Source organism: Gopherus flavomarginatus, chromosome 6 (genome assembly GCF_025201925.1).
Source record: "Gopherus flavomarginatus isolate rGopFla2 chromosome 6, rGopFla2.mat.asm, whole genome shotgun sequence".
In the NCBI taxonomy this organism is placed as follows: Eukaryota; Metazoa; Chordata; order Testudines; family Testudinidae; genus Gopherus; species Gopherus flavomarginatus.
In genome coordinates this window covers 81335060-81361833 of record NC_066622.1, presented here as the reverse complement: position 1 = coordinate 81361833, position 26774 = coordinate 81335060, and the positions used below count along the sequence as shown (strand labels likewise).

The 26774-nt window shown below is 40.5% G+C and overlaps 1 protein-coding gene across 4 annotated transcripts in view; it reads left to right on the top strand.

Moving 5' to 3' along the window:
- Positions 1 to 26774, top strand: part of RASGEF1A (RasGEF domain family member 1A) — a 268679-nt gene that overhangs the window by 172547 nt on the left and 69358 nt on the right. For 2 of the 4 annotated variants that reach the window (XM_050960662.1, XM_050960663.1), the window contains one exon: positions 23136 to 23250. The exons of 1 other annotated variant lie outside the window; for it this stretch is intronic. In XM_050960662.1, coding sequence (XP_050816619.1) covers positions 23209 to 23250 — 42 coding nt within the window. In that variant the 5' untranslated portion in view covers positions 23136 to 23208. Of the gene's footprint in view, positions 1 to 23135; positions 23251 to 24777; positions 24930 to 26774 lie in introns of those variants that run through there. One more of the 4 variants, XM_050960665.1, reaches the window with a different exon arrangement.

The following is a 26774-nucleotide window of genomic DNA, read 5'->3' as shown; positions in this document are numbered from 1 at the left end:
TCCATTTTATTGTACATGCAGCTGCATTTGGAATGGGCAACGGGGGATGGATCACTTGATGGTTACCGGTTCTGTTCATTCCCTCTGGGGCACCTGGCATTGCCTACTGTCAGAAGACAGGATACTAGGCTGGATGGATCTTTGGTCTGACCCAGTATGGCCATTTTTATGTTCTTGCATTTATTCCTGTGAACTGTTAATATAACAATGAAATGGTGATGGAATATTGAGGACATACATGGGGAAGTAATGGAGGTTAGTTTTGTCCAGTATACCAAACACAATGTGATAGAGAAATGTTTAATGCTACAGCACTTTTCTTTAGAAATAACTGACCACTTGGCAGTAATGCTTCCTGACTGAAACATGACATGAGAGTCTAAGAAGTCTGATGTGATATTTGACTTATCAAGGTGTAAGATTCAATGGCCATCCTGCATCAACTCCTGTGGTATTTTAGATGACCTTTATGTCCCAGTTCAGCAAAGTAGTTAAGAACATGCTCAAACAAAATTAATTCAAGTGCTTCAGGTGAATCAAGAAATAAGTTAAAGAATGAATATATTCAAATAACCTTCTAGTTTCTAAAGTACATGTTTTCCCTTTTGATTTCTTCAGCATGTTTAGTTATGACCATCATGATAGCCACAAAATGACTATGAATGGCTGAGAAAGGTAGACTTATGATCTAATATAGAAAATATGGTCTTGATGAGCTAAATCAGAAGTAGGGTAGCTAATCTAAAAAGAGATTAAAAACCAATTTATGAGGTAATCACTTTTACCTTTAGAGGCAATCATTACTACATTAACAGACAGATGCACAGTTGATTTTTGAAAAGTGTGAATTCATAATCTACAGCTGAAGTTATCTAAAAGAAGACATGTTAATGTCTAGCAGGAATACATTTAAACAGGTGAATAAACACAACATAAATTTAAGGTATCTCTAGTTGGAGGACTGCCCTATGTCTAGGCTTATAAAGAAACAGAGGCATGTAACTGCATAATTGCAAAACATTTATTAAACTAAGCAATAGATCTAATTCTGCCCATCTGGTGAGATATATTTAGAATAGACTAAGTGTAAATTAATTCAGTGCTCCAAAAAGACAGCGATAAGTGGCAGAAAATGTGAATTTAACACTCATGAAAGGTGCCAAGTTTATTTTTAACTCTAGACACTACAATCTTCTGTTTATCCAAAGATACAATAAGCTAGAGGAGGCAGCAATGCAAGCTTCCTCATACTACCCTACCAATTTGCCTCAAAATTCTGGCAAAAGGTCCACAGTAGGGTGGTGTATGTGGGTAGTTGAGTCCTCAGAACTCATTCAATGTCTATTTCCACAGTACTGTATTAGGTTTAATTATTAATAATCTTTAGCGTTTCTGTCAACATTGCCAACAAATTAGTACCCATTGTGTTGGTAGGTTTCCTTAATTATAGACATCTGATCTCTAGAAGCTGTACTAAAGCCACCAATGTATTCCAAATAAGTCACCATATGTAGCTATTGGACAGTAATGATTTCTGTTACTTCCAAACCTGGCAGAATTTGAGACAATAACATAGAGGTGGTTTGTGATAAAGGCTGACTAATGGGTCAACCCAGTTTTAAACACAATAGTGACTCCTTCACTAGTAAGCATACAGCTGTGGAAAGCTGATGGTATTGTATCTATGACCAACCATGAGCCTGTTACACATGTGATCTTTAATATGGTTTGTCCACCAAAAGCCTGATCCAGTTTCCCTTGAAATCAAAAGAATTCTCTCTAGTGACTTTAAAAATTTAGAGTCCAAGAAATCAAAACTCAGAAGAACCTCTCACTAATGCTTCCAAGTCAGATTTGCCACAGTTATAGTTTAATATTCAGCCCACATGGTTTTCTATTTTGAAACAGTAACCAGGTCTCCTTTACTAATATAAAGGGACTACTTACAAATGCAAATTCCAAAATGTAAAGGAAACTCTTCTTTGTCCAACACAAATGCAGATATTTTCATGGCTGAATTGTAAAGTGCTGAAAAGGCAGTTGATCATTACTGTCTATGCACTAAAGTCAAAAGTGGATTTGACATTGAATGACACAGCTGACTTCCGTCTGCAAAGATAATGCAACAGAAGTTTACAATGAAGGGAATATTTTATCTTAATTCTTTTACTATAACTAATGCAGTCAGGGCAGTCATTTATAATAAGCTATTCTCATGAAGCAAATAAATGCCTGATGACTATCTGGGGAGGGTGAAGGTAGGGAGAGCTCGATTGACTTATGAAACAATACAGTCAGTGAGCAGACAGAGTTATAGGTTTCTGTCCTGTTTCAAGGGACATTCATTTGATTTCTTAAGTATGTAATGCACGCATATGCGCACACACAGAGAAGCGTTATCAGAATCGGTTATATTAAGGTTGTAAATCTTAAATTTTGGGCCAAAATAGACATAGCTGTGTATGAAAGATGTAAAGTAAAACATGATGGTGGCTTTAAAGTTGAGTTTAAAACATTGATTCAAACTACCTAAACCTCTAGTAGCTGCAATATGCAGCTGAAATTATAATTGTCAGGGTTCCCCAGGCACAGCAAACCTGTCCCTGTTGAAATGAATGGCAAAATTCCCATTCACTTAAATGGTAGCAGGATGAGGCCCCATTTAGAATAACAGATTGGGTGCAGCAATTGATGATCCATCGTGGGTTGCTGCTGACATCATAAACCACAACAGCGAAGTCTGATCAGTTAACTATTTCACCAGAAACATCATATGGAATATTTTTCCTGTTTCTTTGAAGCCTGACATTTTATAATAAATGGTTCAAAGAAAAAACAAACCAAAAACAACACACATACCCCAAGACACAAATATGTAACAGTGCTTTAATAGTATGGTGGCTGTTATTCATGTAATTATAGAACAGTTATTTGGTGTTAGGGTAACTACAGGGGGCAGATGCTGGTACAAACTTTTGTTCATGTTGAGTAACATTTGAATAACCCTTTAATTTCCATTGGAATAATTCTGGAGTAAGGAACTTCTTGCTATGAGTCTCTAGCTCATTATAAGGCCCAACTCCACCCCAGTAGATTGGGTGCCTTCCCTAAGATGGTCTTCCAAGCCAGAACCCTTTTCTCTTTAAAATCCTTCCACAAAACTCACTGCTTAATTGATGCAAATAAGTTAATACTACTCATTAGCTTTCTTTTTTATTATTTTATAAAAAAACAACATAGACATCAAGAAGTGCTCATAGCTAAAACAACTACTTGGCCATAATTAGATTGCTGTCATCATCATATTTCTTCAGTCAAGCTCCGCCTTGCTATTTGTCACTTTCACTCATTGTGTCAAATTTACAATGTAGATTGCAAACTTTTTGGAGCAAGCACTATCTATTTTTTGTGTCTTTCGGATTTCCTGAATGTGGCAACACAGTCATGCACAGAATCCTGTGGATACTTTATTATTACAGGGTAGCAACTAAAAATCCTTCCTCTCAATTTAAACCTTGTCCACTCCCTGCCCTTCAAATTGTATTTCTTAAGACAGAGATGCAATTAAAGATCCAATTAATATGCTGAACATTTGCAAAAAAGTCACAATATTGATTACTCTGCTAAAATATCAGGGATGAGTGTAACACTGTTTTTATACCAAGAACATTTCAAATATGATTAAACATGGTCACCGCTCTCTAAAACGAAGAGAGTGCCTTAATTTTTACGGTAACAATCCACTTGTATCTCTAAAAAAGGAACCTCAGTCTAGGATTGAGAGTCTTTACATTGCTTAGAATTTAAATTAATTTAGTTATACTTCTGATGAGTCACAGGAAAGACAGGGTTTAACTTTCATGAGTGTTTCTAAGGGGACAGGGTTGGATTTGGGAGGTATCATTTGGTTAGCTACCAGAGCTGGTCAGAAATTCTCTGATGGAATAGTTCTTCATCAGAGAACACAGATTCATCAAAATTGAAGTTTTTTGGTGGAGGCGATTTGATTTTGATGACATTCCAAAGGAACCCAGTCAGGGCTCTAACAGGGAGCTATGATCCTGGAAACCCTGAGAGTTCCCAATGCAGCTGGTGTTCCCAGAGCCTCTGGCTGACAGGGAGTCAGGATCCTGGAAGCTCCGGCTAAGCCAGCACTCCCACAGCTTCCTAGCTCCTAGCACAGCTCTGATGGTGGCCATGAGCTGGCTTCCAAGCTCTGAGGCTCTTGGTTCTCCCAGGGCTTTCCAGCTCCCCATCAGCCCTCCAGGTGGAATTTCATTGTATAATTATTAAAATTAGCCATTTTTGTTTTTCAACATGAATTTTTTTCAGATTATTTCATGGAGTTTGGTGTCTTCATTCCAAACCGGAACAAAATAAAAAAAAAACCTAAATCCTTGCTGAAATGCCACTTCCATTCTCAGCACAGCTCTATTAGCAACCTGATTTGTAGAAGTGTTAACTATAGCCTATGAACAGTAATGCCCACATCTGAATGCAGTGTTACAAAGAATAACTTAACCTGACTCTCTGACCTCTGTCTTGGCTCTCCCACAAAAGAAAGATGCATTTAAATAATTGGGCCAAGTTCATCCCTGGCATAATTCCAATGAAGTCAATGAATCTATGCTATGAATTAATGTGGTCCATTAACACAAAAGTCCAGAAGAGTTCATTTTAATTAACTAAATTATAGCTATAAATCAAGTGAATGCTCCAGTTTTTAGTGGGTCTAGCTGTATCCTCTATCCATAAGATGGAAACATCTTCTGAAACAGTAAAAACCATTGAGTGCACCTGTAATACTGACAGACCTTAGTCATTGGCAAGCAGGATCAAACAGGGGACCTCTGTAGCTTAGTGCATGAGCCTCTACTGCATGAGGTAAAAGCCAATTGCCTGTTAGCTAAAGTTGTAGAACAGATTCTCTCTCTCTCTCTCTTTTCCCGCCCCTCCATATATATATATCAGTGCCACTAGATGGGACAGAACACCACACCCAGGAGGTGTGTGGGTTACACACCCATAACATAATAGAAATGCAGATGGATTTGTGAGTAAAAGTTGGAAATAATGATACTTTCTAAAAGAGAATCCAAGGGCTTGGCTACACTGGAGAGTTGCCGCTCTGGTGGTGGGTTTACAGCGCTGCAACTTAGTAACTGTCCACACCTGCAAGGCACATCCAGCGCTGCAACTTCCTGGCTGCAGTGCTGGTTGTACACCTGGTCTGCTTAGGGCGTAGCGATTCCAGCGCTGGTGATGCAGCACTGCTCATCAAGTGTGGCCACCAAAAGCGCTGTTATTGGCCTCCAGGGTATTAGGAGGTATCCCAGAATGCCTGCTCACAACAAACCGGAAGAATGGTTGAACTCTGAGCTCCCCCGAGCTGCTTACCTAAAAAACAAACGCAGCTGCTGTTTGCTCCAGCGAGCGAGCGAGCGGAGGCAGGGGAATTACTTTGGAAGGTTCACAGCTGTTTGCTTGAAGAGAGAAGTCACAGGGCAGAGGGGAAGGGGAGAGTCCGTGTTGAGCAGCTGCTTATGTGGTCTGAAGGCTATTTAGGAGTGCATAATTTGCATTTAGTGAATAAGAGAGGGGTGAGGGAAGGGCTCAAAACTTCTAAATTGATTGCAGGTTGGTGATGTGTATGTTCCATCCTTAGAACTTGCAAGGCAGGAGCTGACAGGTCCAAAAGTCCACTCACTCTCTCTCCCCCACGTTCCCCCTCACGCCCCTCTTTTGAAAAAGCATGTTGCAGCCACTTGAATGCTGGGATAGCTGCCCACAATGCACCACTCCCAACAGCGCTGCAAATGCTGCAAATGTGGCCACACTGCAGCGCTTTCCCTACACAGCTGTACGAAGACAGCTGTAACTCTCAGCGCTGTACAACTGTAAGTGTAGCCATACCCCCAGAAACTCAGAAATCAAAATAGTAATAGCGTTGGACAATAAATAATCTAAATTTGAAACCAGACTGAATTTCAGCTTCTAGGAAGTTACCAATGAGTGCAGATATATTTCCAGTGTAGGTGAATAGGAGTGTCAAAACTGATCAAAATGAAAATGGAACCTAAATATCTTTGAAAATGTAAACTATGATTTAGCCTAAAGTTGAAGCTTTGATCTAAAGTGCTGATAAAGAAAATAAGGTTGAGTTACAAGACTTAAGAGTAGAAAACAGGAAACACCCCACTGTGAGAAAGACGAAAGTTAATTGTTTAGTAAGGTATTTTGCTTGTGTTTCTATAAACAAATCTGAAACAGAGAAAGAGAAATGGTTGGATATACTGAATGTATCAAGAACTAGAAGGATATCAAATGCTCTTCTCAAAGGCACTGTAAGCTACAAAAAGACAGCAATACAATTGTGTAGGAAGATCCCCCACCCCACCCCCCAAAAAATGTCCTCCTTGATATTAAAGGAACAGTCATTATTATTTTGTTACAGTAATTATGGAGAGGAAATATATTCTTTGAGGGGGAAGAGGATTTCTACTATTAACTCCAGATTTACATCTGGCAAACCAAGAACACCACCGCCATCTTTAGATGCACGAAAAAAGAAAGGACAATACCAAGCCCCTTTCTCAAAGAAGCAAAGAAAGCAATGGAGTAGTATTTAGTACTATAATGACATCGTAAAAGATGGATGGAAGAAGACCTAGAAGTAGAAGAACCAGGAAAAGTGTTATCAACTTACTTTAGGTTGAATTTATAGATATATTAGATTTCTGTGACAAAAAGTGACAATCAATCAATGATACCATAGTGATTTCACACCAATTAGCCCACTTTTATAGTGTTCCGTGCTTTTTTCCTCCCTACCATAGCATTTGACCATCAGTGAACTGAATTGTTTCAATATTGTAAGAATACAGACTAGGCAGGCTTCCCACAACTCATCAAGAAAATACAACCTACTCCAATAAGGCTTAGATTAATTATGAGTAAGCTATACAGAAGTCCAGTTAGAAAGTTATTTTCCATTCAGTGAATGGTAAGAGGCTCTTGAAATGACTGCAGTTATACAAAGTAACATTAAGCTCTACAGAAAAGCTACATGCAAATGAGATCTTTGCCATGTACCTACACAAAAGACTGGTGAAAGTCAAACAAAAGAGACAACACAAGGGAAAAATATTGCTCTACAACTCGTCATGGGTTTTGTACGAATACATTGACTGAGTGGGTCACAGAATTGGGGGTCAGGAGACCTGGATTCTCTACCAGGCTCTTCCATTAACTCTGGACAAGATACTAAACTCTATGCCTCTGGTTTCTTATTTGTCAAAGTGATTTGCTTACCTTTAAGATTTATGAGTGAGACGGGCTAGATAGCTCTTGGTATTATAAGAGGCAAAGAAGGAATATAACAAACATAGAAAGTTGTTAAACCACTTCGCACAGTATTTATTCTGTAAAATAATTTACACAATGCATTTCATCTGCCAAAACTAGCTGCTTAAACATAACCAGATAAAGTTCAACTTCTCACAGAAGCACTGAAAAGGTGTAATTGGTTGATGATTGTAAAACATTTTGGAATCTTCAGAGGAAAGAGGTCATATAAATTGTTAGTGATGCTATTAGAAAGTAGGAATGAAAAGGATTTTAAGCAAAAATGATGATACAAAAATTGAGAATCTGCCCCATCGTTCTACTAAGCCTTATACTAATGGTCATATGCTGGGACTTGAAAATAAAGATAGAATATCACTTCTACTGGGGGCTTTGAACACTAATCTTATATTTTGCATCTATAGATGCTGTAGCAATTATCTGCTGGCCTTACAAGTACAGATTGCTATAAAATACATATGGAGGAATCTGACTCCCGCTCCCCCTCCCCCGCCCCCGATCATACAAGTTGCTGTACAAGTGTGTATTCGTCTGTCTGTTACATGATCATAGACTGTGGAGCTCAAATGGCAGTTGGTCACTGAGGCAGACTTTCGCATTAGAATACTCAAAACACACTGATTTATAAATGCCATAGGCCTCCTACCAAAAGGGGGCCTATTTCCAAACCAGTTTCAGAGTGGTTAAACCAGTTTTGTTGGTCTCTGCCCAAAGTGCCATTTTTACACTCGCTGCTGCCTCTCATACCTTCTTGGTTCCTCAACAACAACAAAAAATCCAAATAAATAAAACTCCAAAAATTATCTCTCAGAGAGCATGTGGGTAAATGCAAGTGTTGTTTAGGGTGCCCAAATTACATTTCTTCACCCCTCCTGCCTGTCTAGCTCTGTCTATGGGAGCTCAATTCACACTTATTTTATGTCGAAAGAGCTTAGTAACAGAAACAGCTTAGTAACAGAAATGATTAGGCTGTTGCCTTTTCAGCACCAACCTTTTTCTTGAGACATTTAGTGTCTGGAAAAAGACTGACTGTTGGGCAAATTGTGAAGGAAAAGAAGGGAAAGGAAAGAAAAGAAAAGAAAAAAGATGACAACCTTGGAGGGGCTTATTTAACAGTTTGCAACTCTGGCAAACAAGTACACTGCAGCTCTGCAGCAAAGTCACATGAGAGAGTTGGCATGAACAAAAAGAGAGGAAGTTCTGAGAGCATTTCACATTGTTACAGTTGCTAGGGAAACCACTCCCTTGGTATCCAAGTGTTCACTATATCTGACTCACTGATGTTCTGAGAGGCACAGAACAAGTATCATGGAAAAAAACAATGAAGGGGAGGAGGGGCAACAAAAAGATATTACTCTATAATATTGTGGAACAACTAAAAAAAGGCTCCTTTGTCAGGTGGCTAAGGTTTCTAGAGTCATATAACCAGTGAAACAGGCAGTAGATATAGATGAAATTGTAGGTCTTTTCCTCTAGGGTCGGATGTGTGTTGAACACTGGAATATTAATAATCACTTCTCCCTCCCCTTGGTCTTTTTCTTTTGGTTCTGTGTCTTAGTAACGGTGACTGTGTCTCATCTCTGTGATTATCTAGAGTATCTTTTTTGCTCACATTTTCCTTTTCAATCTAAACATTAGCAAGTGCATAGTAATCGAGCAGACGTGTTATTAAGACAATTTTTCAGTATGTAAAAAGTGAAATGGCAGAAAGAATGGTACTGAAATGATGCATGTGAAGGCTCAACGGTGAGCAATTACAAAACAAAAATATGCACCGTTTTCCACTGGCTATTATCACAAAAAAATTCAAGTCACTTCAGTCTCTTTACTGTGACTTGACTTTTTCTATAAAATTCTTTAAATTTACTGTTGTAGCCTCTGAGGTTGGATGGTGTCAAAGGTAGATTTTACCTTTGCACATTTTAAAAGCCTTTTTATTAAACAAATTAAGGGCTATATTGTGACTTAAGGTACAACCCTGAACACTGGGGAATACGTAAGATGAGTAGGAGAAGCCAATGTAAGTCATTGACTAATGGCCTATTTCAACAGAAAATTATTACACCCCCACACCAGCACAGTTGTGCTGGCCAGAACACCGGAGCCAAGGCACCACCAATTACCTAGCCCTTGCTCCTGCACGTGTAAACCCAATGCCCAGGTGGCCCATGCGGCCCATGCAGAGGTGCAAGGGGTGGAGTTTCTTACTCCCCTGTACAGGCATGTAGTTCAAGATACAACTTCAGTGTTCATGAAAAGTGCCACATTCACAGCTTTGGATACCAAAGTCTTTCTATCCAAAAAATACATACGCTCTGGGTGGCAGCAGTACAAACTTCCCCAACATCAGGTCACCAACCTATGTGCCTCAGTCCTGCCCGAAAGGGCTCATCTCTGGGGATCAAAGGGGCTTTCACTCCTCCAGCTGACTCATATCCTTGGGTGCTCTGAAGACAAAGGTGATCTCATTTTGGTTTGTACCGATGTAGATACCAGTCCACGAGGAACTGGAAGGAACCGAACAAACACGTAACAAATAATGTCACCAAACAACTGTCAGGTAATAATTACCTTCCAGCACTATCAAGAATTTCATTTCCTATTAAAAGTCACATTTTCTTCAAGGCCAGAAGGGACCATTATGATCATCTAGTCTTATCTCTTAGGTAACACAGGCCATAAAATTTCACCCAGTAATTCCTGCATCAAGCCCAGAACTTCTGCAAAAGAAAGTCAACAGAACATCAGTTCAGCCCCCAAATAATACCACAAGTGGTGTGTGTTTGTTGCATTTTAAAAGGACCCAGTTACAGCAGTAATTCTATCGCTGAACAGTGCTGATATTAATACTGCTCTGGAGACTCTTTGGAATGGAAAAAGCAGCTTTTGCTAAAGGTTATGAAGTCATGTTGGTAATGGTATTTTCTCACCCTGATCCTACTGGCCTACTTCATGCTAAGAATACCAAGAAGATTTGCACATGCAACGCAAGCACATAGATCCTTTTATTTAATCCAGGATTATACAAATAGAAAAATGCCAAAGCAGCATGAGCAAAATGCATCTGGCCCTGTGCAACCTGACTTCTCAAAAAAGGAATGGCATTCCCAACAAACAGACATCCTCAATCTATTGAGGATAGCCCCTGGTTGTAGATCTGTCCCAACACATCCTTGACCTGATACCTTAAAATCACATTCCTACATACGTTGTTCACAGCCATGAGACGATATCAGGAATCTGGTGGGCTTTTCTAGCTCTGTTTTTCCTTCTATATATTTTTCCCTGGGTATTGTGGGGCTGATTCCTCAGAGGCCTATGTTCTCTTAGATCCCCTATTTGCAGGCCCTACCTCTCAGTGACTCTCACTCAGCTAGAGGCCTTGGTATAGTTCCCTCCAGTGTTCCTCAGAGTCTCCTTCTGCATCCACTAAGGAAGCTGTATCACTAACATTAGTGACTGATTCCAGAAGCAAAGTTCACATCGTTGCTGACTCTGAACTCGAACACAGATTTGTCTCATTGCTTTCCCACGACCACATCAGAATGGCAATAATATTCTATTGACTAATCAGTAGGAGGTAATGTCAAATTCATACATCTTAGCCTTGCTTTCAACACTGCACAACACACAGCTCTCGCCTGCATCTCCACACTAGCCTCCTTTGGCATTTTGCCCCCACTTCCACTCAGCAGCGATGCCAGCTTTTTCTCACAAGCATCTCTGTCCCCTCTTCTGTGCTTCCACCACAGGTACTGGAACGAGGGGTGCTGCCATACTCTCTGGCTTGAAGGGGTTTCCATCATATACAGGGTTTATAGTTTGGTTCAATGGCTCTCAGCACCCCTACTATAAAAATTATTCCAGCATCCCTGGCTACCTCTTATGCCAGGAACATCCTTCCCCAACTGTTCACCATCCCACCACCCTGATACATCATTTATACCAACTCCTATCTGCTCTGGGCCCTACAGTAATTGGATGGGAGGAAAGACTACATTTAAAATAAAAAGTAACAGACCATCAAGACATGTCCTTTCCTCACTGAGTAACCACACAGAGTCCTATCATTGTCACCCTGCTCTGCTTCCTTTTTTTTAATCTGTTCAGAACTCTCTCTTGTTGGATTGAGAAAGTATACCCAAGAAAAAGCAGCAACATGTCTTCAACATGTTCCATGACACATTAGGGACATTACTGGGCACTCAAAAACCCCCAGCAATCACCCAGGCATAAACAAAACTATTGTTCCTGGATGCCTAGCACACACATCTTCCTAGCACACACATCTTCCTAGCATTGCTGATTTGAGGTGGCTGGTCTCACAAAATATTTCACACTTCTAAAACTTTTCCACTTGGGATGCAGGTCATCCGTGGGTAAGAACCTCCCTGTGGACTGCCTTGTGAGCAAATAATTGGGAATAGCTTGTGCAGTCAGCAGGCTCAGAGCCAGTGAGTAAGTTACTGAAGGTTTCTGTGATAAGTTGTTTACTGCTTTCAAGGTTACCCAGACTGGTGCTTGTAATCAAAGTGCTGCTTTTTGTTCCTGATTCAGTGATAGAATTAAGGATGGTTGGACTTTTTCTCCCCAGTTTCTCCTTTGGTCGCATAGTGTCAATGACTGAGGCCTCACGCATGCATTGCCTTTTGGTCAGCACATTCCATTCTGCAGGCATGTCTACACTGCACACTAAATGTGAGCTCTGACTCAGGTTTGAGCCCAACCCCTTCCATCCACATACAGATCAATCTGACTCTGCACGCACTCTGCACCCGGATCCTAGGACACTAGGAGGAGGGTGGGTCAGAGCCCAGATTCTGCTGAGACTGAAGTCTAAGCCCTGTCATTTTACAAGGTGGACATAAGCCAAGCTGCATGCCTGAGTCAGAAGGTCTGTACAGTGCAGTATGGATGCATTAGCATGGCTGTTAGACCTGGGACCAGCAATTTTAAACCCAGGTTTACAATGCAGTGTGGATGCTCAAGCACATGCCTGGAACACCAAGTTCACAAGTCTGAGCCCTACAGACCTGGACTTAATGTGCAGTGTAGGCATACCCTGGGACAGCTGAAAAAGAGTAAGGCATCATGTCAGACACTGAATAGTCCTATTGCATGGACAAGCCCCCCAAATCACCCCTTTTAATAAGCAAATAATGTTTCTTTTTAAAAACTCCTATACTACTGGCTGTTTGGTGGCAGACAAAGCGTGTACCTTTGCAGACATGCAAATATCAAGTGATGTCCTGGTGATTACATGTGTTTTAAAGAGACTTACTCTGCACATATTACATGGAGCAGTAAATACCCAAGATTAGGGAACTAATCCAAAACTGAGAACTCTCTCTTTAAATTCCTCTCAAAGCCCAAAAGTGTCAAGACAGAGTGTCAAGACAGGAAAGATCATGTTCTCTTCCACCAAGGAAATCCCCAATTAACAGTCTATTTCCGGAAAAGTCTGCAGCCATTCTCGGCAGCCAGGAATTCCCCTCTTGACCCATAGAAAGAAGTACATCAAAACAAATTAGATGCAGATCCAGCCTAAGAGCCCAAACCAATATGCCCAGTGTAACAAGGAGCTCTCAAAGAATTTTAAAAAACAGCAAGCAATGGAACAACCCAGACTATGTAACTGTTCAGCTCCATACAGGGTAGGAGCATCTGTGCCATACTCCAGGCAACCCCTTCATTATGCACCTACGCCACAAGAATAAGCCAGCATAATGAGCTGATCAAGTCCACTGTCAACCATCCATACAATCACCATTCATTCCCACCCCACAACTCTATTACACTGCAATTAACATGTAAACAGTCCCCAGCCGATCCTCAGCCCCTCCCCAAATGCTTACAAAAACAGAGAAATATTTGCATGTCTAGAAAATTAACAATTGGTGGTGGACAAGTAAATTCTGGTATAGAGGGGCCCCTCATGGAACAACACTATTAACAAGGACTCAGTTCTGTGTCAGAGGGGATCCAGCACCTCTGATGTTTGAGACTGTGACAGTTTGGAATAAAGACAGAGATGGTAACACAGACCCAAAGCACTCGGAACTTTAAGGTCAAAACCAACACCTTGAATCCCAACCAGCAGTTGGTGAGCTAAATGATCAGTATTGATAGTGCCAAAAGGCCCCAAATCAGATCAAGGCTGCACTGTGCTAGTTACTACACAAGACACAGCAAAGCACAGATTGTAAACTCGCTAGGGCAGGAGCTAAATTGACAAGACAAATGTTACAGAGGGGCACAGAGAGACTAAGGCCCATATTTTAAAGGTATTTAGGCATTTCTACACTCTCTGTTGTGACACCTAACTGATTTAGGAGCCTAAAGCCTATCAACTTCCCAAAAGCATTTTGGCTCCCAAGCACCTAATCCTCTTTGAAAATGAGATTTAGGGTCCTAAATCAGTTAGATGTTGCAACACAGAGCACAACAGTACTAAAATACCTTTAAAAATATGGGCCTGAGTGACTGACCCAAGGTCACAAATGGAGTGTGTAGTACAGGGAGAAACTGAATCCAGGTCTCCTGAGTCCCATTCCAGTGCCTCAACCACAAAACTGTCTAAGACTCAATTGGTTTGATCATTCTCAAGACAGTTGTGGTTTAATTGGGTTTCTAGCACCATCAATTTAGTGCACATATCTGCAGTGTTATTGTACACTAATGCACCACTGCAAGTTTTATAGGCCCTGCTGCAGTAAGTCCTCCTATGACCAGTGGAACATTAAGTAAATTTCTTTTTACGGACTCATTTCATGCACATTAACTCTTACAGCTCTCATGTGGAGAGGGATCATGGTCTGTCAACACTGTCAGTAAGGGCAACATTCTGCTCTCTGTTCTGCATTCAGAGGAGCAATATTTTCATTGCTGTTAATGAGAGTTCCATATGCATCACCTCCGTCAAATCATTTCTAAAATAAAAGAAATTATGGCTCAAACCCCTCACCCAGAGCCACATCCATATCTCTAGCTCTGAGAAATTATAACATAGCCTTTCTGGTCACCTTTGCAGGTGGTTGTACCTCCTCCTCCTCCCCCTCTCCCGCAAATTTACAAGCACTCGGAATCCTTGGGTATATGAAACAAGTATCTTTTTATTGGGCAGGGGAGGAAGGCAGAAAATCCATTAAAAGGAACTCGATAACACTCTATATTTACACACAAGAAATGAGCAAACCCAAATCAGTGCATCAAGAGTTTGGTCTGCCCCACAGTTCCAAATAAAGGTCTGACTTATAGAGGTCTAAAACTCTTAGTCCCACCATGAACTCCACCCATGGGTCAATTAGGCTAGTAATAGTAAAGAGTTTTTAAGGGATGCTTCTCTGTCTGTCTGACTGCTCCAACCCAGCCCTGGTGCAGTTCTGTGATATGCTTCCAATGGCTTGGTGGGTCATGGTGCTGTGAAGTCAGCTCATGCAACCCTGCTGCTGCCATCTGTGGCATGAATAGGAAGTCAGCTCTGTGTCACCAGTGGTCCAGTCAATCCACTCAACACAGGGCACAATCTCCAGGTAGTGAACCCAGAGCAAAGCAGGACAGTTGGACAGAATCTGTGCTCCTCTGGATAGAGCTCCTGGACTCCAGGACTGAACCTCTTTCCTCTCTCTCTGTTGAGCATGAATTTCATTACCAATCAACGTCCACCACCTTTAAACTCAGAGTGACCCACTCCCTTGAGGGTATATATTGCACAGGGCTGCCCGGGGGGTGGGGTGGGGGGAAGTGGGGCAATTTGCCCCAGGCCCCGCAGGGGCCCCCACAAGAGTTTTTGGGGCCCCTGGAGCAGGGTCCTTCACTCGCTCTGGGGACCCCAGAAAACTCTCATGGGGCCCGGGTTCCCAGAGCATCTTCGCCAGCAATTCCACTCCGAGACCTGCTGCCAAAGTGCTGGGTCTTTGGCGGCAATTCAGAGGCAGGGGGTCCCCCGCCACCGCAGACCCCAGGCCCCCTGAATCCTCTAGGCGGCCCTGATATTGCATAATTCCTGTGCCCTTTCATGAGCACAATAATAATATTTTTTGGTGTTTACACAATCCAAACAGATTCCAACTACAGCAAAAATCTCAGTGGACAGATTTATGGGTAAGCAACATTATAATTCATTAAAATGAAGCTGGCTAGAGCTAGCTTTTTAAAAGAAAGCAGAGAGCATCCCTCTAAGCCTTCAGGCCCTGGGGCTTACAACTGCTGTGTACATCTATAGCACTTCTTGTCTCATGATTTCAAAAGCACCTTAAGAACAGCAGTATGAGGTTGTTATGTATGATCTCCATTTTACACATGGCAAAACTGAGGTGAAGAGAGAGGGGAAGACTAGATGCTGATTTTCAGAACTGTTGAGCATCGCCAAGTCCTATGGTGCTGAATGGGAACTGCAGGCATGCAAAACCTCTGACAATCAGACCATCAGGCCATACGGGCACTAGAAAGTTAGGTCATTAAGAAACAGGATGTTAAACATGACTTTGTAGTCAGTATAGACAGGGGCTGGAGGTGTTTAACTTTCTCAGCTGGTCATGGATTAATCACACTGGAACCATAAGATTAACCATGATGAGCTGACCGAACCTGCCCCTCTACAATGAGTACAAAGTCACTTTTAACATCCCATTACTTAAAATAAGATGGAATAAGATATACATTTTCTAGAGGAGAATCAAATCTATATTCAGAGAGAGTAGCCAATGTTGAAAACTAAGTCTGATCTAAAATCCAGAGGGCTCTTTCCATGCAACTGAAGTTGAACTATTTCTAGACCTACTGGGAGTGATTGTCAAAAGTGATTAAGCATTTTAAACTGCAAATCCCATTGACTTTCAGTGGGATTAATGCTTCTAAATCACTTAGGCTCTTAAAAATCCTACCTACTATTGCTTTCAAGAGTTTCCACTTTCCTTTTCAGGCCAGACTTCTCTGTAAGTAATGCACCAGTTACAGCTTTAAGCAATTTTAACTTCATTTTAGGAAGACACACTGTATGTTTTCCAGACATATACTGAATGTACAATAATTTTCAGTTCCATCTAACCCACACAACTAGATCAAATTTAGTTTCCATTTTAGCATCCCTGGTTTTAAGTACAAAAATAAATGGTTTTCCTTTCATGTACAAAAAAAAAATCTGTATCTGAAAACAAAATTCTCCCTTCCTAGTGGAACCTTTCTGGGTGAGATTATTCGGTACGAAACAAGCTGTGGCAGGCAAGCATGGGCTAACCTTGGGAAGCCTCAGATCAGATGTAACAGTGTTGTGGTGCCTTCTTTAGTTACTTTCTATTTTCTTAGTATCACGCTTCAATTAACAGTAAAAGTAAGCACATCTGATTCATAGACCAGATGAAGAGGTCATAGCTCAGAGACAATAACAGAAATATAAACTTTCTCCAGGCAATGTAAATAGTAATGCAACTAAATAAATGTAAATAACTGATTGGTTTAAAAAAATTCCCTGTGCATTACAAAAGCACCACTATTTTTGTTGCAGTAAACTAACTATTCTAAATTTAAGCCAATAAAAGTAAATATGTTTGAACACCAAAGTTCATATAAGTGCAGTTTCTGAAAATCTTCTTACAAGACACTTTCTAAAGCAGAGGTTCTCAACTTTTTCCTTACCAGGAATGCCCTGCCTGGAACTTCCTTTCCCCTCTAGCTGGCATCTAGCCAGGGACTCCTTTCCCATTTAGTAATATGGGAAGAGTCTGGTGCTCATGACCCTCCACTCCTCCTTTTGATGTCCAGGTTAACAACCCATCTTCTAAGAGCAACACTTTATACAGCAGGGCTACGGATGCTCAGATTGCCAGAGACAGTCACTAGTTTCAGCAACAACTGCGTTCTCACATCTCTATACACAAAGGATACAGTACCCAAAAGGAGCTTCCTGACTGAAAAATAGCAGGTGGGTCTAACATCTAACCAGATCGTTGGCACTAGACCCTCTGAATGTGGCCCTGTAACAGGACCCCGGGGCACAGGTGTGCATCCCAGTGCACTTATTGCGGGCCCATAACCAAAGCACCACCACAGTACAGGGAAACAGTACCTTGTAAAGGCCAAAGCAAGACCCACTCACAGGAGATCTTGTATTTCAGACTGGCAAGTTATTTTAACCACATCTACAACAGTTGTCACAGGCATTGTTCTGGTCCCTCAGCAACCAGCAATCTGTCATCTTTATCACTGTTTATACAGTATTACAGCCAAACTCCCAACACACCAGTGTCTTTAATATTGCAGCCACTCCCAGTCCACCAGCTTCTCCAGAGGCATCCAGCCAGCACTGGAAAGCACCTCAAAATACCCTTAACACTCCAGTCTCCTGGCTGCCAGTCAGCTTCCTCAGCTTTTGATAGTTCCTACCATGCTAACCTTCTAGCTGCCTACCAGTAAGTCAGTGTTTTACAAGCAGATTGCTCACTGGTCCTCAGCTAGCATAGAAATTTTTCCCAGCCTATCAAATTTTGTGTGGACTCCCCTTCCTGTCTCCCCTCCCCTACGACCCCCAGCCCTTTTCCCTAAAATCTGTTGCTTTTCTGTTTCATTAACAACAGAATCAATGGCAGCAGCCCACCACCTATGAGCAAACCCATGATATCGATCCAACGCCTAACAGCGGGAAATACTGGTGCTGAAGCAACAAATTTTTGTGTCAAGCTTCTGAGTGGTTATAAACTTCAAGAAGAAAATATAGTTTAAAATTTGCATAAATCCAGATAAATAAAATGCTAAAAAAGGAGGTGCCTGTCTATCTTCTATAGGAGCCCTTGACATAGCTTAATGATAATACTCCACCAACAGTAAAGTGCAGCAATGCCATCAGTAAAATAATGCACCAGCCTCCCTTTGCCAATAATTCACCACTCTCACAAAGTGTCCAGAAAACAAAGGAAGACAAAGAAAAAAACAGTCTTTACAGTGTCCCTTTCAAAAGCAGAGAAATCCAACCAAATGGGGAAAAATAGGACTAGTCATTTCACTGTTAACAACTGGAAGTATTAATCATGGCTCAAGCTACTTGAGTCGGATTTTGGTTTACAGTCCTGCAGTTTAACTGCGCTCAGGGGAAGTGTAGTACTTTATTTTAAAACTTTGGCATTTACGGTTCCTGGATATTTAAAAAAAAATCTGTCTGCTCTCAACAATAAACACCACTTGTGCATTTACAAGGCTATTTTATGTGACATTAATTTTATGTTAGCCTAGCATCTTGACAAGAAAAAGTGCAGCAGAAGAGGTATCACTGCTGTAATTACTCTTTGGTAGCAATTACGCTTGTCAATTCATAGTACCAAAAAAATTGCCCCAAATCCAGCAGTTTATTTTGGATCTCAGTAGATTTTTTTATAATTTCTCTCTTACACACACACACACACACACACACACACACACACACACACACACACACACACACACACACACACACTCTAAAAGGTGTAAAAACCCTGAGAAATTTTACTTCTACCGTAATTTCCCACTTCTTCAAAGCAGAAGTACCATTTTATTTTTATCTGTTCCACTACATAAAATTTAAGGTGCTTTTTTTCCCCCCCGTCATAAATGCTCAGTGGTCTATTTCATCATCACTACTATCAGGAAACAGTTCTATGAACAAAAGGAGCAACTGGCTGCCTGTATGTTTTTAAGTTACTCTGTGGGTTGGCCCTATATGGCCAGTGCCTGCTTCCTGACAACTTGAGCTCAGTCATCTTAAGCAGTGGGTTTGAAGCACGATATGTGGTTGAAAGAGGGAGTACAAAGTGGCAGAAGAACTGTTGAATTCACTTCATTTTTTTGTGTAATCCACAACACAGCAATTCCTATGGGCCAAATCTTGGTTTCACTGAAGTCAGTAGGAACTTTCCCTTTGATTTCATTGGGATTAGAATTTGTCCCTAATTCCCTGGTTCTTAAGCAAATCCAATATTGGTCCCCTCTATAAACTATTCCTCTTACAAACTCCGCATGGGTAAATTGAAGGAGGAAAAAAAATGATATTCTGCCATGGAAGAAGCCAATAGCAGTTGTGCGATTGGAGTTCCTGGGTCACAGTCTTAAATTGTCTCCTAGATTGGGACCTAAATCTACCCCAATTCAGGAAAATGTATAAGTACGATTCCTTCAATGGGTCTTAAATAGAGCTGAGTGGAAACGGATTTATTACCCTATGAAAATTTTTGATGTTTGAAATCTTTTCCTATCTTGAAAAGAGGTGAAAGGTCAACATCTCAAAAATGTTCATAAACTGAAAAAAAAATCAGTTTGGGTCATTTGATTTCGATTGTCATATATTTTGTGTTAACATTTTTATCTTTTACTAATATTTTATCATTTGCTAATATTTAAAAATGCAAAGATGCTTGGACTTAGCTTTAAAAACTTTCCAGTTCGACGTCAAAACTTTTTTTAACCAAAAATGTTTAGAGTCAGGAGTTCCCTCAAACTCAGCACTGTCTCGCCAACAGTTTCAGTTTCAATGAATCTGCATTAATCTGATGAACAACTGTTTCATCTGAAAATTTTGAACCAGCTCTAGTCTTAAGTATGTGCTTAAGTGCTTTCCTAAAGAGAGAGAACGTTCTTATCTTTGCTCTCTACACAACATTAAGAATACGAGGAAGCCACAAGAATATAACTTGGTTCCAAATCACAGTATATGCTAATATACAAATCTTAGCTACATGTATAAACTGCCCTTCTGTTAGGTTCTGGTGCCTTCTGCAACAGAAGATGGAGGCCCACTAGACAATTTCCACACTATTTAAAGAAATACTACCAAATTCCTGAGGACTACAGATATTCTTCTCAATCAGGACTATACTCACAATTTTCTAATTTTTCTATTAGGGAACCCCTCTTCACCCAAACTATGCATAGTCTGCAGCTGTTCAAGTGACATTATCAATTTAAAAATCCTGTGCTGTTAAGTATGTCTTTACCTATATTACTGATATCACCTTACATTATTAAAAGTGACAAATATATACACCCAATTTACACTTGCCTCTTTAAGATCTTTACTTATTGCATTTCCTTCAGCATGGACAGTGAAAATCAAGGAAGTCAATTTCAGTTGTGTATATAGTCAGTTTGGGTACATCTACACTGCCGCTAGGAGCGTGTTTTCCTGCCTAGGTGGACAGACGTATGCTTGCTCTGCTGGACCTAGCACATTAAAAATAGCTGTGTAACCGGTGGTAGCATGGGTGGTGACTCGGGCTAGCCATTCGAGTATGTTCCCAGGGAGTCCGGGTGGGTTTGTACTGAAGGGCTAACCTGAGCTACCCCCAGCTACACTCCTATTTTTAGAGCATTAGATAGAGCAAAACTAATGAGTCTTTCCATCTGGGCTGGAAAGCACATGCCCAGCTGCAGTTCAGACCTACCCTGGGTTATACTTTCAGGTTTTTCCATAGGGTGACTAATGATTTTGAGTACCCATCTGGACAGGAGACACATTCAAAAAGCTTTTCCAGAAAATGCTGAGCAACTGCCCTCTGAAAATGAAGCCCAAGGGAAGTAATTGCAAGTCAACTTTGACAATGTAGACCTCACTGGATCTATGAATTTTTTGGCCTTAGTGTTCAGGCCTGTAGGTTTACTCAACTGCATGGTATCTGAGCACTGCCCTATTTGGCTTATAACACTTCAAGATATTCATTTGTTTTGAAGTAATATGTCTAATTGCCTTAGATTATGTGAAAGCAAATTTCTATAGGTTAAAATCTGAGCCAAATTAATTTAGCATTTCCATCTCCCAAACAACTGCAGCCAGGCAGAACAGTTGGGCCAATGCTCCAGAGCAGAAGCAGAGCTTCTCAACCTTTCCAGACCACTGTACCCCTTTCAGGAATCTGATTTGTCTTGAATGCCCCAAGTTTCACTTCACTTAAAAACTACTTGTATACAAAATCAGACATAAAAATACAAAAGTGTCCCAGCACACAGTTACTGAAAAATTGCTTACTGTCTCATTTTTACCATGTAATTATAAAATAAATCAATTGGAATATAAATATTGTACTTATATTTCAGTGCGATACGTGAGCCTGTTTTTCACTTGTGAGTCTTCTCTGAAGCCTGAGCCCCAAGTGAAGGGGCTGAAGCATTTAGCACCTGTGGCATGAGGCCTTGGGCAATTGTCCTGCTTGCCACTCCCTAATGCCGGCCCTGCACTTGCGATTCCCCTAACCCAACCTGTGACCCTGATAAGGGCTGCAATCCCTAGGTGGAGAAACACTGATCTAGATGAGTTGACGTACCCTTGGTTGAGAACCACGGCTCCAGATTATGCAACACGCACTTCAGTAAGGGATGTGGCAGGCAGGAGGAGGCAAAGTAACAGAAGCAGAACTTTAGGGAGCACACTCACATTTCAGTGGCACAGCAAGGGATTGAGGAGTATTTCCAAAAGAGCTCTTACTCAATGAATCCATGTGCAGCCCAGGAAGGTCAGAATGCTTCATTTCAGTTTCTGACCCTGAGCTAGAGTCACACATAAAATTTCCTTATTATGCCTCATTGTAGTTGGAATCTCACTAAAATATTTACTCCAATTTACTGGAGATGTGAACCAAGATGAAAAGGTGTTGTTATTCCCTTCAGAAGTGGGCTAACTAAAGAACTCTTGCCTTTTATCCTGGGCTAGATTTGGAGGGTATTGTGACATTGTAGCAAATGAGATTCCTTCTGTTATCTCTGATAACAAGAGAAAGTTAAAGGAAAACTACAGAGATTTTTCTGTAATACCTCGGAGAAGAAAGAAAATATTTACTGAAAAAAGTCACAATCCTGAAAATACCTAGGCAGGTGAACACAACATGACTGCTTACATATTTAGACAAATGCTGACTTTTATGTATCTGTTCAATCAGCCTGTAAGACTAAATACACACAATAAATGTTTTAAAAATAATTAAGAAATACCTACTACTTTTTCCATTTAGAAAATTCATCCTCTCCCTTCTGGAAGTTGCCATCTTAGAGAGGTAGCATATAAGGCAAGTCCAGTTAGAAACCAGAGAAAACCAAACAGCTTCTAACATGTTTTTTTGTTTGTTTTGGAGTTTTTTTAAGGTAAATTCTCCCCCTGTCTCTCTCTACAATGTACCTTTTAACAATTTTGAAACCATCTATTTTTCATTGGTTTCTAGTGGGACTTGCATTTTCTCAGTCAGACTCTACCTTGGGAAGGTGTCAAAGTAGCGGTTTTTGATTTGCCTCATTCTTTTGTGTCACGCCTTTAAATTCAAAAATGAAATCTAGTGACTTACTCATCTTTCTAATGAGATGTGATTCTGCTGCCAGATTCCCTTAAAGGAGAAAGGAGAATGAATCCTATACCCAACATACTTCCTCTCATTAAGGTAGTTTCCAGAGTCCAAGGCTTCCTGTGAGATGTAGCTCAGCAAGCTGTACAACAGCTTGGCTATGTAACCACTATCAGCATCAAATTAGATTCCACTTTTGTTCCAATATCATCAGCCGTAGGATCCCCTCTAAACCCACCTTCATTCTTGGTTCCTTTCTCCCCTGCCAAGCCCACTCCTTCCACATTGCCTTTCTCTCCAAACCTATCTTCAACACCGTCATTACTCCAGAGTCTCTGCTTCTCTACTCCATTTTTCTTGTGACCCTCAGCTCCCAAGAACTGTGCATGTCAAAGTAATTCTGACACCACCGTTACAGGGAAGTGGGTGGAAAATAATAGTGTGTCCTGAATAGTAATCCATTGCACCCCTCATTTTAAGGGGAAAAAGGCAAGACTCATGACAAAAATCAGAGAGTGAAATAGCTGGAAGTCCACCCGCTGAGAAAGGCTGGATGGCAGAGCCACTGTGCAATGCTGCTGTAAAGAAATGCAAAGTAAGTATTATTTTACATTATAATTTTATGTTAAAGTTTCTTTCTAACCTGAAACTACTGATACAGGGCTAGCTTGCTATAAGAAACTGATTGGGAAGGAATCACACCAAGAGAGCATGTACTTGGCTGAAAATGAATTCAGACATTAAGATAACATTTAAGATGACACAGAAAGAATATTGAGCTAGTTTGGGGGCACTGATTGCTGTGTGGAATAGACAGAAAATGGATGTTGCAGACTGGCAATAGCTCACTATGAAATTTCATATTACTGATTCTTGCTCCTTACCATCTGTCCTTTTCTTTCCATCCCCACAGTCAAATCTCTTGTTCAGTCTCTCATTATATCCTGACCTGGCTACCTCAATGTCCATATTTCTGGGCTCTCAAACACACACATTGTCACTAAAAGTAAATATTCCTTGTCCACTATTTGGATCACATCTTTCCCACTGACTCCTCATCCACTATCTACTGGTCACTTCCTTTAAGACATGATTGTAAATAGATCCCTCCCTCCTTCTGCTCCCTTATCAAGCTTCAGGTTGACTGCTTTCCCTCTCTGAAATTATCTGCAAACACTCCCCCCTATTCACTTTTGAATCTTTTTTGAAAGCCTACTTCTGCAGTGCTGCTCTTGATTTGTTATTCTGATTTCCTGACTTGTCCACTCATCTGTCCATCCATCTTTAGACTCTGAGCTCCTCCAGGCAGAGACCATCCATTCTTTATTAGTAGTAGTAGTAGTAGTATTAGTCGTAGTGGTTGTTATTCATATTACCATGGTGCCCAGGAGACCTAGTAATGGACCATGATCCCATTCTGCTCAGCGCTGTACAAACACAGAACAAACCGATGGTTTCTGCCCCAAAGAGCTTACAATCTGTGTGGTTTTATTCAGATTCTGATCTATTCTTGAATCTCTGGAAAGTGCTTAGCACATTAAGGACACTACCATCAGCAAAACAACAATAATGGTCAATTGATGATAATACCAGTGGGGTTCACAGTTACTGAATCTGTGTCTCTTGCACCCATAATTCCATGAGAAGTATTAGGCTTATTTTGGGGCATGTGTTTTTTCCCCAATTAACAAGCAGAACCAAACTTTGGGGAAATCTACTGCTAAAAAGACAAATGAGAATGATGGGCAAGACACAAACAGCCAACTTCAGGGCATAAGCCAACTTCTCAGTACTCTGGGGTAGGAGGAAATCTTCTCTGGGGGCAGGTTATCCCATAACTGCCTATAGCTCTGTGCTACTGGTTGCTATCTGAGACAGGTTACTGGATTAGATAGACCACTGGTCTAATCCAGTATGGCAATTCTCATGTTCCCACAATGGCTAAGCACGTGTGGTTTCATTTTGTTTTACAATACAAGCACATTGAGACAGAATTGGTAGTTCCCAGTTACTACCCACAAATCGCAGCATGTGATCTCTACGTGGTGGAAGCTTGTGGCTGTCACGGTTTCCTCCCACGTAATACTTTCAGTTTTTCTGGGCTATAATTACAGCGAAACAAACAAGGGCTCAAGTCAATCCCAAATACGCTTTGGGTATTTGAGAGATGGGTGCAAAATAAAACAAAAATCTATTTTGTGGCAGTAGATAGAAGGGACAGACACAACCAGTTGGGTTTCCTGATTACAAGAAGAAATGTTTCTTGAGACTCCGGTAAGTTTTACACAATGCTGTGCCTTTGTATTTTCTGTTGTCATATACTGCTATGGTTGTATGAGACAAATACAAATAGTATACCAATGTGCTGCCATAGGCATCCTCCCAACAATGATGGCACAACAGTAATCATTTATCCAGTCAAGCAGATAGTACAACATTCATATCAGATATCTAAATAGCGTATCATATCAAGTGCAATTAAAATCAGTGATGCAACTTTTTAATTCACCCTTTGTACCGGAGAGTCATCACACTGATGAAATGATGTTAAAGGCTGAATGGCAGAAGCTTCATGCAAAGCTGCTGTAAAGAAGTGGAAACCAAAGTCTATTTTATGTTATGATTCTTATATAAGTCTCTTTCTTGCTTGAAGTCAATATATTGTCTGGATTACTATAAAAGATAGAAATACTGATCTGCAAGCTACAGTCACTGAGTGAGCTAGTACTTGGTTGTCCAATAAGGTGTGAAATTGTACACGATATACAGAGGTGCCCTGGCTTCAAAATTCAGATTCAACTTTTGAACACCAGTGTACCAGCGGTATTTGGATCCAGGTTTTGGAGTCTGTTCATTACAAAAATGGGAGCTATTTCCAAAATTTGTATCTTGATCTATCTTCAGATTGCAAATCCTCCTCCTGGCCAAAGTTAGAGGTTCTTTTAGATCCAGGATTTTGGTCTGAACCTCTCTCTAGTATGGTGCATCTGTGAGGTGGATAAATGAAGAGCAAAATTTCTAACTGGTAAAAAGCTGCAGGTTTATCACTGAGTGTGGTTTCTTTCCCACAGCTCAGTGGGAGGTGGGGAGTTTTGCAATCATCTGCCTATTTAACCTAAATATTAGGAAGAGTGATGCTTAATAAAACTGGGTTTGAGGAAGAACTGTCTGTTTAGCATGGCTGTACCTGAGTTTCAGTTTAAGTTGCTCCATTGTGGTCTATACAGACCTAGGGAATGAGAGAAAGAGGAAAGTGGATATCTAAAGTACTGGAGGCTTTACAGTCATTAGTAGTGTGGCATTGAATTGCAATGAAATACCTTTTTTTGATAGACCATACAGCAAAATAATTATTCTTATTGTTTTCTGTAAGATCATATCATGGTAGTTATTTTTAGACTAAAAGTTAAGCCAGCCAGAATGTGAGAGTTGTAATTTTTCAGGTCTGTCAGGTTTAGCATGTCTGGAAAATGTGGAAGATGGCTGAGGAATATTATCAGTATAAAACTGTTATAACCAAGATGGTCAATCCAAGATGTCACATCCATCAACAAACAAAGCCTGCATTTCTCTTCTCAGCAATGAAGTCCACATCAGGAATATAAATACTCTGGAGTGAGTCAGAGTAGCAGTTTTTCAGCCCAGTTTAGTTATGCTTTAAACTGATGGATGTGGACATGATTCATGTGAGTTATGTGATCCCTCGAGAAACCATTTGCAAATTAACTAATGAAATATTGTTTTGCTTGAAACTTATTAAAGAGAAGCAGTGAAAAGTAGTTGCACATAACTACAAAGCCTGGAATGTAGATTTCAAAAACCTGGACTTTACTGGTATGTCCATAATCCTCAGTGCACGGGTTATTTGGAGGAGTGGCAGAAAAAGGGGCTTAAGCTTCATATTAAGAAAAGTAAAAAGACTCTGCAGCCATGTAATTGCAGGATTAATAGGCAGAATAAGATGCTTTGCTCTACTATTTAAATTTCCAGAGCAATTTATGAAAATCCTCATACAGAAAACCTCAGTAATTGAAAATGAAATTCAGAAACAGCGTTCTTCTAAGTTAAAGGACTTAGACGTAATTGCTCAAGAGTGAAGAGAAGGAAATTGGGTTATGG